Source organism: Sturnira hondurensis, unplaced genomic scaffold (assembly GCF_014824575.4).
Source record: "Sturnira hondurensis isolate 20B ecotype Veracruz unplaced genomic scaffold, ASM1482457v3 Scaffold0008710, whole genome shotgun sequence".
In the NCBI taxonomy this organism is placed as follows: Eukaryota; Metazoa; Chordata; class Mammalia; order Chiroptera; family Phyllostomidae; genus Sturnira; species Sturnira hondurensis.
The window spans coordinates 1,251,753-1,265,326 of NW_028081341.1; the positions used below are offsets into that span (position 1 = coordinate 1,251,753).

At 36.9% G+C, this 13,574-nt stretch overlaps 1 protein-coding gene across 1 annotated transcript in view; it reads left to right on the forward strand.

Moving 5' to 3' along the window:
- Positions 1-13,511, forward strand: part of CXADR (CXADR cell adhesion molecule) — a 54,222-nt gene extending 40,711 nt beyond the window's left edge. Inside the window, exon 8 of the mRNA XM_037055556.1 lies at positions 13,127-13,511. Coding sequence (XP_036911451.1) covers positions 13,127-13,168 — 42 coding nt within the window. The 3' untranslated portion in view covers positions 13,169-13,511. The remainder of the gene's footprint in view (positions 1-13,126) is intronic.
- The last annotated feature ends 63 nt before the right edge of the window (positions 13,512-13,574 follow it).

Sequence of the window (13,574 nt, forward strand, 5' to 3'; positions counted from 1 at the left end):
ACACATATTTTCAAGGAACCAAGATTACAATAAAATACACTAAGTTCAACTATTGAGTATAATTTAATGCCTTTAATTTAGACCATATTTGAATCTTGCAGTTCTAAAAGCCAGATCGTATTTCTGGTTCATTAAATACCAAATGGCAAAACCGATGTAATGGAAACAAAACTGTATGTAAAGTAATTTGTTATTAAATAAAAGCGGTTTCGTTTTAAGTCTTAAGGCATAATCAAGTGTGTTTCTAAATGTAATAAAGGCAACAGAGAAAGATTTAGAAAGCTGTCCTAAGAAGTCAGCTCAGTTTTTCTTGGTGGTATTTCCAAAGTATAAATCAAGTGATTTGTTAAATGATTTTCTTCTATATTTGATAACTGTAGGGGGAAAAAGTTGTCCTAGGGTAACTACAGAAAAAGAAGAATTTCACGAGTTAATGAAGGACTGAGAAATTTCAGTCTAGTTCATCAAGGACTAGCTCTTTGATCAGTTCGCTTCTCGTGTCACTGCTGAGCTGTGAAAGTTCTAAGTAGTGAAGAATGAGAGAGGTGGAAGAAGCTCCAGGAAATACCGAGGTAAAAGCCTAATGCTGGTCCCCTTCCAGGAGGGGTCCTAGAAGCCATCATGTTCTTTTCTTGCCCTGAGTCATTGTCCCCAGTCCTAGTGGATGGGTTGTCTTAAAATGGAGATAGAAACATGTTAACATCCAGATCTTCTTTATCTGGTACAAAAGGTCTCTTATGATCCACTCCACTTCTCTCTGGTGTGTTTTCTCCACTCCTCCAGGTGCAGCTCTGCACAGTGGGGTCTCACAACTGGCAACCATGCAGCTTCCTCAACCACACAGCAGCCCCTCCGCGTTTACCTTCCCGGGGTGTGTTTGCTCGACAAGTCTGAGTCCAAACACGCTCTCCTTTAAGTCATTTTTTTCTGATTCATACCCAGGCCCCCCCCATTCACATGCTAATTTAGGGGTATGTCTGAGCCTTCAGTATTGCCAGTACAGGTCTTCTATGTATTTATTCCAATTGCTTAACACATTTAATATATCCTCTTTATGAGTTTGAACAGAATTCACTTTTATCTCTAGTTCCTAACTTATATATTATAGCTCAGTTAATAATGAACTTTTAGAAAAGAAATGGCATTGGGGGCAAGAATGCATTCAATAAGTTCATATGATTTGGTCTGTAAGACACCTGGTCTGGTTTCTTCCCAAAAGGCCGTCTTGAGAGAGAAAAAGTGAGTGTGAGTACATATGGTGAGAAAGTCTACACATGGCTTGAAAAGGGAACTTGCACAAATACAGAATGTGATGACCTGACTCAACCGGAGCCAACTTAAAAAAAGAAAAAAATGAATTATGAAAACTTGAGGAAGTGGAAGAACATTTTAGAAAGAAATTTCTAACGCTCTCTTTAGATTCTGAGGCGGTTTGGAGCGAAGCCTGTGGCTATTCGCTCTCAGCCTTTCACAACCGGCCCTTTACTACCACGCTTACACGTGCATGTCCATTTTTTTCTTCAAAAAAATAAGGTTTTAGACACACTGGTTTTTTAATTGAACATATCCTCTCAGATTATTTTACACCTATGTTATCTATTTTCTATTATCTGTGCATCTATCTACCTATCTTACCTTTTTTAAACTGTAATGTTTCCATCAGAGTGATAACATTGTAACTTCTTTAACCAGCCTCCAATTGATAGCCGTTTAAATTGACCCCATCTTTTTGATGTAGTGAATAAAATTACAAGCAGTATGTGTGTACAATGTATACTTTATTATGCGTATGTGTAAATATATCTTTATGGTAAATTTCTAGGGGGCATGTTGGTGAGTATAGAGTATTTCTATAACTATTATTAAAATAGCTTTGTCAGTGTGGTAGCAGCTGACGCTCACAGTGGATGAGTGCCGCTCTTTCCCCAGTCCTCACCAATATATTCTTATCCAACCGTTTGATCTTGCCCAATCTCCAAGAGGAAAATTATCTCATGGTTTAAAATTCTGTTACTTGTTTAGTTGAGCATCTTATATTTAAAAACCATTTGAGAACTATGTTCCTGTGATTGGCCCATTTTTCTTTGATATACTGCTAAGTTGGAGCTCATAAATATATTAAAATTAGCCCTGTGTGATATGAACATTTTTTTTTTGCTAGGTTATCCTTTTCCTTGAACTTTGTTTATAGTCTTACCTTCTGACCATGTAATCCTAATTCTCCCTAAACTGTCATATTGGTTCAACCTGACTTCTCCCTCCTTGAAGTTGTACCCTCAAAGGAAGATGAGGATCGCCGATCTCTCTTTTCACATATTTGTTTCCTTTCCCTAAGCAGATGGGATTCCTCAAAGGTGGAGGGAGCATCTTTGCATTTAAATCTTCCAGTAATGCTCTGGCCAGAGTGGCTCAGTTGGATGGAGTGTCGTCCCATAAACTGAAAATTTGCAGGTTTGATTCCCAGTCAGGGCACATACCCAGGTTGTGAGTTATTTCCCCAACGGGGGCGCTTACCAAACGCAACCAATCAATCTCTCTCTCTCTCTCTCTCTCTCTCTTCCCCTCCCCGCCCCCAACCTACCTTCTCTGAAAACAATGAAAACAAAATGTCCTCAGGTGAGGCATGAATGAATGAATGAGTGAATGAATGAATAAATAAAGTTCAACACGTAATAGATTCTCAGTAGTCTTTCCCGATGATTGCCGCAGCTCTGGCTACGCTCCTGTCCAGCCATCCCCGCGTGTATTCCCGTCACAAAGTGTTTCTTAATTTATCTTTGGTTTCTTTGAGTTTCTGGAGTTTTTGCCTAAAGCAGTTTTATGAAATCAGCACAAACTAAACTGATGAAGAAAATTAGAGATATGGCACTTGAAAAGATGTGTCGAGGTCACGGGTTAAGCCAGCTGTCACACAGCATTTCAAGTTGCATGTTGGCTACAGGCAGTGTGCTCTTTCAATGTTGCTAAGTAGGTCGTTTTCTTCTCACAAACTCCAGAACTGTCAACAATGAGGACATTTCCGGGGAACATTTGGATGACCTTGCAATTCTGAGAGGAGACAGTAGAACAGATAGAAAAAGATTTGCAACCTGTTGGAGCATTTTAGTCCGCCAGCTTTAGCCTCCGCGGGGCATTTCATCTGGTGACAAGGAGGGTGCATTTTAGTAGTCCACAGAAATAACAAAACACGCAGTGAAATAATTCTGTGAAAAGAAACATGATCTCTGCCCGACCAGCTAAAAGATACTATCTGCTGTGTCCAGAGCAAAGTAAAGCCGCAACCCCAACAGGGCTTTATGAACATGTTTATGTGCCTTCGGTTTAAACTTTTCGTAATAAGAGAAACGTATTTGTGATACAGTTAAGAAAATTTACAGAGCAGTTCAAATTTCATAAAAACACCCCCCTGAAAAAACATCTATAGGCGATGGCATCTAGTTTAATATCATTGTATGACAAAAATCAGGATCCAGAAAGGTTTTGTTTTTTTCAAGGCCACGGTTAGAAACAAAATGCAGGTCTCGTGAATCCTGGTCCAGTATTTTTCTAGGAGCCTTGAGTCCTTGGCAGTCTCAGCCCTGGGAGAATGATAGGAAAGGAACGAAGGGAAGAGTCAGAGTGTATGGTCACATAATTTGAAGATGTGAAACACTGCATCCCGACACCAATTTTTTTAACACAATTTTTAACTGTTGCACAGTATTCATATGTGCCTTAATTGATTTAACCCATCTTTATCATTAGATATTAAGCTGCAGGTCAGTTTTGGAAATGTCTTTTCGATCTAGATATATACCATACCACCTTTGTTGATAATAGAATGGGGGGAAGGGATTTACTCTCTGACTTTACTCTCTCTGACCACCCACTCCCCTCCCTGCAACACTATCCTGGGAGCAGGCCAGGGAAAGCGGGCTCACTCTGGCCTAACCTGTGCCCTCTGCACCCTGTGCGGAACTTGCTCACCCGAGCCAAGGGCACAAGTGAGCATCAACAGCCCACTCTTCTCAGGGATGCCCGTGGGGTCCCCAGCAGGGTGGATGATTGACAAGAGCCTGCTTTGTTTGGTACCAAGCCTGTTTATGCTTGTTGTGTTGCCGATTGCATAATTTGAGTAAGTTGTACATAATTTGGGCAAAAGTACTAGACATGGTGAAGATAACATGTCTGAGGAAATGACTGCTGGCAATTGCTTTCAAAATATGTTGTTTTCACTCACTTCGAGGAAACCAAACTTTACATTAAGATTGATATATGATGGATGGAGGTTATAAAGAAAACAGACACTCCTAACTCCAGGCCTATATTCTAAGAAAAATTCTCTACATCAAAAATTCTCTACATCAAAATTCTCTACATAAAAAATTCTCTACATCAAAAATATATTGGCGACTGAAAGTATACCGATATATTTTAAACATTTTAAAATGTTTAAAGGATGTATAGTTTTTCATGGCTTTTCACTTAAACTTTTTTGATTGGCACTACTAATTGTGTCAGGAAAGAGGGATTTTACTGTAAATCTGCATGCCAAATTCCTATTAAAGATCTATATTTTAACTTTTTGTGGGTATTCCTTTCCAGATTTCACAGTATCAAGTATCACAACTAGTATTTTCACAGTTATTTACCAAAGATCTTCTTAACTATCAATATCAGATCTTAAGTATTGTCCGTCTTATCATTGGGGAGCAGCAGAAAATATGAAATAGTGAGGTTTCACTTAGTAAATACTCAGATGAAAAAAGTGAATTTTACATTTTTCATGTTCTAGTCCCTTTAGACAAAGTTCAAAAATTTTAAATATACTTTCAAGTTTAATCAGTAAATTTGTTTCTTTAGAAGAAACGTTTAATGAATGATCTATAAGGTATGGAAGCAATGTTTTTTTCCACATTGAATTAAGTGAAATAAACTAATCAGTCAACTAATTGCACTTTCTGTTGTTTTACAGCTTATCAATTTGACTCTAAAAAAATTGTTGTCTATATTTTCTATGTGTGATTTCAAAAAGTTGGCAACTTTCTTATAAGATCAATTTGTCTATTTCTGAACTTGAATAATCCCTTCCCCCCATTCTATTATCGACAAAGGTGGTATGGTATATATCTAGATCGAAAAGACATTTCCAAAACTGACCTGCAGCTCAATATCTAATGATAAAGATGGGTTAAATCAATTAAGGCACATACATATGAATACTGTGCAACAGTTAAAAATTGTGTTAAAAAATTAGTGTCATGATGCAGTGTTTCACATCTTCAAATTATGTGACCATAAAATGAATGTATTTGATATCATGACAAAACAGTATGGGAGAATGTAAATTAAAAGCTCCCTCTTTAAACATTCCCCTTCCACTAAAATATTACCAGTGGTTATCTTTGCTAGAGAGAGTATAGGTGATATGAATGGTTCTTCTCTGCTTTTAACGTTTTTCCTTAAATTAACATTACTTGTATTAACAAAAATAATTCTAATAATTTTTATGTATAATTATGGCATATGTGTATAATTATGTATATAATTAAGTTAAAATTCTTAATTGCCAATGACAATTCCTATGTGTAGATCCATAGGAAAAGCAGTGATTTAAACTAAGCACTAACACTTATCATGGAGAAGAGAGAGGTTAATATTTGTGAATACAACTTTTAGCATGGAAGTTGGAAAAGAATACCTGATGCCCCCTTGTGGCCGATAATTTTTCAAAGGTGATTTGTTTCTTTTTCACTGAAACCCTGTTTAAACCAAAAAAATCCCAAAATATCTATTCTATTGCTTTCCAAATGACATAAAAATAGAAAAACACTATCATTAACAATTTAAGGGGAGCCATAATTCCCCTTGTTAATGATAGGAGACTAGAACCATGACTCCAGTCCTCTGTCCAGCTCCTAAAAGCAGGCGCTGTTGAAGTCACGCTGCTTGGATTTGAAGTTCCTATCACTTGGGGCAACTTGCAGGAATACTCCAAGACTCAGTTTCAATAATAAACCTGTTAAATTCTATTATTATCCTCATTTTTGCATCTATTTTCACCTTTCATACAATATGATGGGCATTTTTGCACATCATTAGTCTCAGATTATTCTTGATTGTCCATGTGCTCTTACATAGTATGAACTATAATCTTTATTATGGCAAGTAGTGCTGCATCAATTGTACATTGATATTTATAGATTTGCAAAAGTATTTCCATGGGTTATCTTCTGGATGTACAGAATTTGAATTACCAGGCAAGAGAACATAGACATTAAGAAGTTTTTGATGTTGTCAATTGCCTTCCACAAAGAATGCAAACCACAATCTTTTTAATGGGTCAGCTTGTTAGGTGAAAAATGGTTTTTCATGGTTTCAGCTTTTATTCCCCTTGTTATCAGTGTGCCATCAGCACACCTTCTGTTTTTAGCCACTTGTATTTCTTTGTATTTAGTTCTGCTAAATAAGTATATGTAAAAGATATATTTTGTGTATTAAGAATGTTAATTAACTTTTAGACATTTTTTTGGAAATTTTCTCCCTCTTTGGGAGTTTTTTAACTTAAGTTGTGATGTTTTTTGATATGCAGTTTCAAAATTTTCAATTCCAAATCAGCAATCTTTCTGTCATTGTGGGGAATATTTTCCTAAGCTAAAGCTTGTAAATATCTCATGTATTTCCTGTGTATTTTTATAGTTTCATAATTTATATTTTATCTTTATGTAGAACTTTCATGGTTTGAAGTAGGAATTTAAGTTTTAAAAACTCATAACCAAATATTTAGTTTACTACTAATTTTGTATTAGTGAATATTTTCAATTTGTAAATACACATTCACATACATTAAACTTCTATATATAGTTATTAATTGCCTAATGTTTCTATCAACAGCATACCACATATACATATAGCAGTGACATCACATACAGCCTAATTGTTTAGCAGGCTGTATTATCTAGGTTTGTGTAAGCGAACTCTAATATTCACAGGACAAAGTAACCTAATGATACATTTCTCAGAATGTATTCCCCTTGTTATGGGGCACAGAACACATGACTGTATAAATATTTCTGGTTCTGTACTCGTAATTCTATCAGTAGTGTATTAGTTCATTCCTAGGTTATACTTTAGAGTATATATTATTTATAAATTACAAGGAAAGACAGTCCCTGTCCACTGTTCTTAAAAAAAATTCTTTGTTACTCTTGAAAATTATTCTTCCATGTAAACTTAAGTCAGGTTTTTGAGTTCCATTAAAATTCCATTGAGATCTTCATTATGATTTATGTTGACTTTACATATTAATTTGGAAAGTAATATTTTTATAGTATTGAGTCAATTTATTATTATTTTTCATTTTTTAAATATATTTTGTTGATTATACCATTACAGTTGTTCTATTCCCCCCTTCATTCCCCTCCATCCTGCACCCCCCCACCATTCCCCCCCTTTAGTTTATGACCACGTGTCTCAAGTTCTGTAGATTCTATATTTCCCCTACTATTCTTGCCCTCCCCCCTGTTTTCTACCTACTGTCTATGCTATTTTCTGTACCTTCTCCTCCCTTCTCCTCCTCCCACTCCCCTGTTGCTAACCCTCCATGTGTTCATTTCTATGGTTCCACTCCCGATCTAGCTGTCCTCTTGGTTTGCTTTTGTTTTAGGTGTGGTTGTTAATAACTGTGAGTTTGCTGTCCTTTCACTGTTAATATTTTTCATCTTCTTTTTCTTATATAAGTCCCTTTAACATTTCATATAATAAGGGCTTGGTGATGATGAACTTGAATTTGGTCTTATCTGAGAAGCACTTTACCTGCCCTTCCATTCTAAATGAGAGCTTTGCTGGATAGAGCAATCGTGGCTGTAGGTCCTTGCCTTTCATGACTTGGAATACTTCTGTCCAGCCCCTTCTTGCATGTAAGGTCTCTTTTGCGAAATCCGCCGACAGTCTGATGGGAACTCCTTCGTAGGTGACTGTCCCCTTAGCTCTTGCTGCTTCTAGGATACTCTCCTTCATTTTAATCTTGGCTAATGTAATTATGATGTTCCTTGGTGTGTTCCTTCTTGGGTCCAACTTCTTTGGGACTCTCTGAGCTTCCTGAATTTCCTGGAAGTCTATTTTCTTTGCCAGATTGGGGAAGTTCTCCTTTATTATTTGTTCAAATAAGTTTTCCACTCATGGCTGTTCCTCTTCCCTTTCTGGTACCCCTATAATTCGGATGCTGGAACGTTTAAAGATGTCCTGAAGGTTCCTAAGCCTCTCCTCATTTTTTTGAATTCCTGTTTCTTCATTCTTTTCTGGTTGGATGTTTCATCCTTCCTTCTGGTCCACTCCATTGATTAGAGGCCCAGTTTCCTTTCCATCACTATTGGTTTCCTGTGCATTTCCCTTCATTTCAATTAGTTTAGCCTTCATATGTTCCTCTAATTTGTGACTAAAATCAACCAGTTCTGTGAGCATCCTGATCATCAGTATTTTGAACTGTGCGTCTAAGAGGTTCGCTATTTTTTTTTTTTTTCGCTTAGAGTTATTGACTCTGGGGCTTTGAGTTCTTCTTGAGCCATACTTTGGACTGTCGGTGCCTGTTACATAGGAGGAGTGGAGCCCTAGATATTCACCAGGGTGGGGCAACTCAGTCGCTGGGTTGTGACGCTGTACGTGGGGGCGGGGTCAAAGGAAAGCAATGGCGGTCCAGTCTGCTGCCTCCTGCCTTCGTGCAATAGAGGTCAGCCCGCTCCTTTGCACACTCACTGGGTTCACCGCTGGGGCCAGCGAGGTCCATCTCACTGCTCACTCCTCTGCTGGTTTAGCTGCGCGCTAATGTGTGACCGCAGCCAGCCTGCCCCGCACCCTCACTGGGTCCGTGCTGCCACCCCGATGCTACTCCGGCTGCCTGCGCGCCTGGGTAGGGGGATCTTTCGTGCCCAATCCTGCTCTGCTGCTGGCTCCGCCCCTCTTACTGGTCCTGGTTGAAAGGTGTGTTGTTTTTGTACTTCCATATAGTTCAATTTTCTGTTCTTTGGCTGCGTCTTTGTTTATCAAACCTTTGTTGTATTCAAACTTGGTTGTGGGAGAAGGCACAGTGTTTCCACCTACGCTTCCATCTTGGTGGAAGTCCGTATTGAGTCAATTTAGAAATGTGGTACATTCCTCTAGTCAGTTTTATTTCTCTTTTGGCAAATTTTTATAAATATTTCTCCTCTATCAGACTCACACCTTTCTGTTTATTTTTAAGTACTCAGTACTCTTTCTTAATAACAGCAGTTTATCTCCCACAAAGTACTATTTAATTTTTTTGTCGTGAAATCATATGGTACATAATTGGGAACACTACCACTCTATTACAAGCATTTATTATTTTGAAATATTTTCTTCTAGACACAGTATGATCAACAATAAAAAGTAACCACATTGCAACCATTTAACTCAGAAATGTAACAGATTGCCCTCAAAACGTACATGCAGTTTGGTTATCCGTGTTGTATAGTATTTAATAAAAATAAATCCACCAAACACGTCTTCAGTGCTTTTAAAAATGTTTCTTTTTACCCTTCCAGTTATAATAATTCTCAGTACAAAAATAATAATACTTAGCATACAAGCCTAGACTGAAATGTGCAGTGTAGAAAAATACAGTTTTCTGTATCTACCTGTCTTCCCCGGCCTCTGAGAACACTACTTTTAGCAAATGGGAATTTATTTTTTCAGTGTTGGTACCATCCTAGACATAGTATTTTCTCTACTTGCAATATTTCCCCAACTTGCAACATTCTATTCCATGGTATTACAAATTCATCTTTTTGTGACTACATAGTTTCCGGTGTGTTTTTGAATAGACGTTTGTATTTTAACTGTTCATCTCTTGGTGGCTACTTGAGTTTTTGTTATTTTTGCTGTTATCTAGGTAAAAGTGCAATGAACACTTTTATTTAGACAATGGCCTCCTTGCTTCAGTAATCCTGTAGATGAATTTCTAGAAGTACAGCTGGTTGGTCCAAGAATATATGCATTTACTTCAGAAAAGTTACACTCCTTTAAACATGTACTAACACTGCATTATAATGTTTCCTCACACACTTTCAACATTGGGCATTTCTGATCTTACGATTGCCAAAATAAATCTGCTTTAATTACTAGTGAAGTTCATACAATTTATCAGTCATGACGCTAAATTGTATACTGAAGGTATCCACTAAACTTCTAGCCTGGTTAGAAACGCTTGGCATCTACATTCCCTATAGGTTTACTATATATTGTATATACATTAATATATGCAATATGTATTTTAAAACCCCCATTAAGCCAAGTCATGGATGTCTGTCATAATACTTAGTATTTTCAAGTCCTGTGAAATTCAAGCAAGGCTCCCAAGGCTTCCATACTTAACGAAGGTCGTTTCTTTAGTAAGCTCTTCCTTTTTTGAAGATAGAAGTAAAATTCAGCATTTTTGTGCTGTTCATGTGCATTAAGGAATAAAGAAGCCACCCTAAGCAGTGGTGTATCCACCACAAGTCCTAATGGTGAATTTTCTTTTTTAAAGGTTTATATTTATTTATTTTTAGAGAGGGGAGGGAAAGGAGTGAGAGGGCAACGCCAATATGTGGTTGCCTCTCACCCCACTGCACCACACACCGGGAACCTGGCCTGTGACTCAGCCATGTGCCCTGACTAGGAATTGAACCAGCAACGCTTTGGTTCACAAGCTGGCACTCAATCCACTGAGCCACACCAGCCAGGGTGTGAATTTGCTTTAAGGGTTAGATGTCCTCCCTTTTAAATTATATGTGAAAGAGCAAAGGATCCTGGAAGATGCCTAGTGTTACTGAACTGGGAGGCAGGAGATGCTTTCTGCAGTGAATAGGTGTGCACGTTTTGAACAGGAATGTAGAGCCTCCTCCACTAGTGCTCGTGTGACAGTTTTCCAGTACGAGTTGGTGCCATAAAGCTCCATCTGTCATGCAGGGACGTTGTTTACCAGTGCACTTCCTCACAACTGGAATGCGTACTCTAGAGAATACATGAGAACATGGTACACTATGTTACATCACAGATAACTAAGAAAAAAAGGAATTAAAGCTTGTGATAAACTTGGGCCTTACTCATACCACTAATTTTCTGTGATCTTTCTCCTTGACCCATGTTACAGCTTTGTCATCTCAACTGGGCTGTAATTTCTCACACAATCTGATTTAGTTCAAGCAAATAAAATGACTATCAGGTTATCAGTCAACCTTTTCAGAAATATCTGAATAGTGTGTGAAAAAGGAACTTTGTCAAGACCATTAGTCATTGATATTTTATGTTGCTTTCTCACTTGCTTAATAAAATCTTTCCATGTCTTCCCTTTTTATTCAAGTCTGGCTTGATGTTGAACATTCTCACAAGTTTCAAGAAGTGGTAGACTTTCTAAGTAATGAAATTAATAAAGGGATCAAGAGCATGGGCTTTACAAAGCACAGCTTGGTTTTAAGTTAGGGCTTTCTTACTTAGCTCTCTGTGATTCTAGGTTTTTTTCCCTCTGAAAGTCCTCATCTTCACTGAAATAATACTGATACCTACCTCATGGGATTATTACATGGAATCAACAAGTTACTGGCACATAGTAATATAATATTAAAAAAGTTAGTTTTACCTGCAGAAGGGCTACCCTGGCAAGGCAAATGCACATCATATGTGTTTGTAAATATTTCCCCCTCTTCCTGATCATTAAATTATTTTAACAGGGATAGCTGAGTAGAAAGTCAACATGAATGCTTTATTACCTTGAAATTATAGGAGTTTGCTGAAAAGTTAAATACTTTGAGACAAATATTACACTAAAAAGCCAGAAGTGTTGTACTTATTGATGTAATAAAATTTACCAAGTTTTTAAAAATTTCTGTGTTCAACCTCTAAAGTTAGAACTTATGAGTTACATCTACAAATACAAAAGAATTAAGACAATTATCATTCACTCACAAACCACTCCTGTTAAAAACAGCCTGATAAGGCTTTCAAGCTATTATACAGCCACATTTGTGATTAGAACAGTCCTAGTCATGTAAGAGAAACTTCATCTTATGACTTAGTCCTCTTTGCCACTGAAAGTTAGAAACTTTTATATCCCATGCTTACTAGACTTACTTGAAGACCCAGGTGTTGAGAAAGATGATCTTCATTAGGAATGGACTGGAAAAACTATATTGAAAAAGCTTTCTTTTGAATTAATTTTAGAAGGTTGGGGGGGTGGACTGTCAATAGTTGGAAATCTCTACAGGTAGTTCATCTAATATGCAAATTCAAAGTTAGCATTTCCCCCTAGGCACCCTGCCATTTAGTTATCAGCACAAATAAAGAGATGTAGACTTTACAGTATCCTATGTGGAAAGGTCTGGATACTAGTGAAAATACTTCCTTTTTAACAGTATGGTAGTATACTTCTGATTTTCCCAACAAGCTTCTAATCACATGAGCCAACTAAATGCTAACTCCATGACAAAAAATACTTGAAATCTGTCACCTTTTGACCACAGAGGTCGTCAAATTGACCACAAAGCTGCCATTATCACATAAAACTCTCTCCAATAAGGGTAGTTTTAAAGATTAAAACTTCTATACAACTAATCTGCCTGGTGATGCTAATTACCACTAGAAAAGTAAACTGCAATTCCAACAGGCATCCACTATACGCAGGGGTAGGCAAAAGTAGGTTTAGCTTACTGTATGCTATATACAAGGATAATAAACTTTCATGTACTCACAACTATAAACCTACTTTTGCCAACCTCCCGTATTTCCGGGGGGAAAGTAGATATTGTTTGGATGTTAATAATTGTGTATGTCTTATCAAAGAGTACAAGAACATTAAAACAAGTATCTAAGGTTTAAAGCTGAGTATTATGTTGATTTTTGCAACATACTTTAAAATCTTTTGAGCTACGTATCCTTGATTTGTTTACTTCTCTGGTATCCTATACCTCACTAGAACTTAGCAGAAAAAACAGGAATATTTAAAATGGCCAAGGCCACCTAACAATTTATTGGCAAATAATGCTTTTTCTAAGTTAAATAATTTAGATGTGGGAGATGGAAAAAATTATTGATCATAGTATTTTAAAATTTACTTGGGAACCAAATTCTTATACCTTCTTTTCTCTTTTTGTAGTCTGAATACACTTGCAAGACTGATGGAATTACAGTGGTATAAAAATCAAGAACTACTGAAGAATCCAAAGTACTGTTCTATCTGGTTTATTTTTGGACATCCAGTAAAGACTTGAACGTGTTGGGCAAAAGCATACTGCACAGAAATTAGAGTTGCTGAAAGGACATTTCTGTTTTACGCAACAGCGTTATTCACGTAAGTCAAATGTCATACCAAATTAGTGTAGGCCAAATTCCTGGTTAGGAAAATTCTATGTACAGTGACTTGAATATTTTGAAAGATGTTTTATTATGGTTATATTTTCAATGAGCTACTAACAAATTTTAGACTTTTTGTAAACATCTTTTGATTCTATAGCCTTTAGGGGAAAGTATGTTTTTTTAAAAAGTTGATTTTTTTAAAGGAAAATGAAAATGTTTACCTTTTTTCTTTGCTAAATGTTTAATTA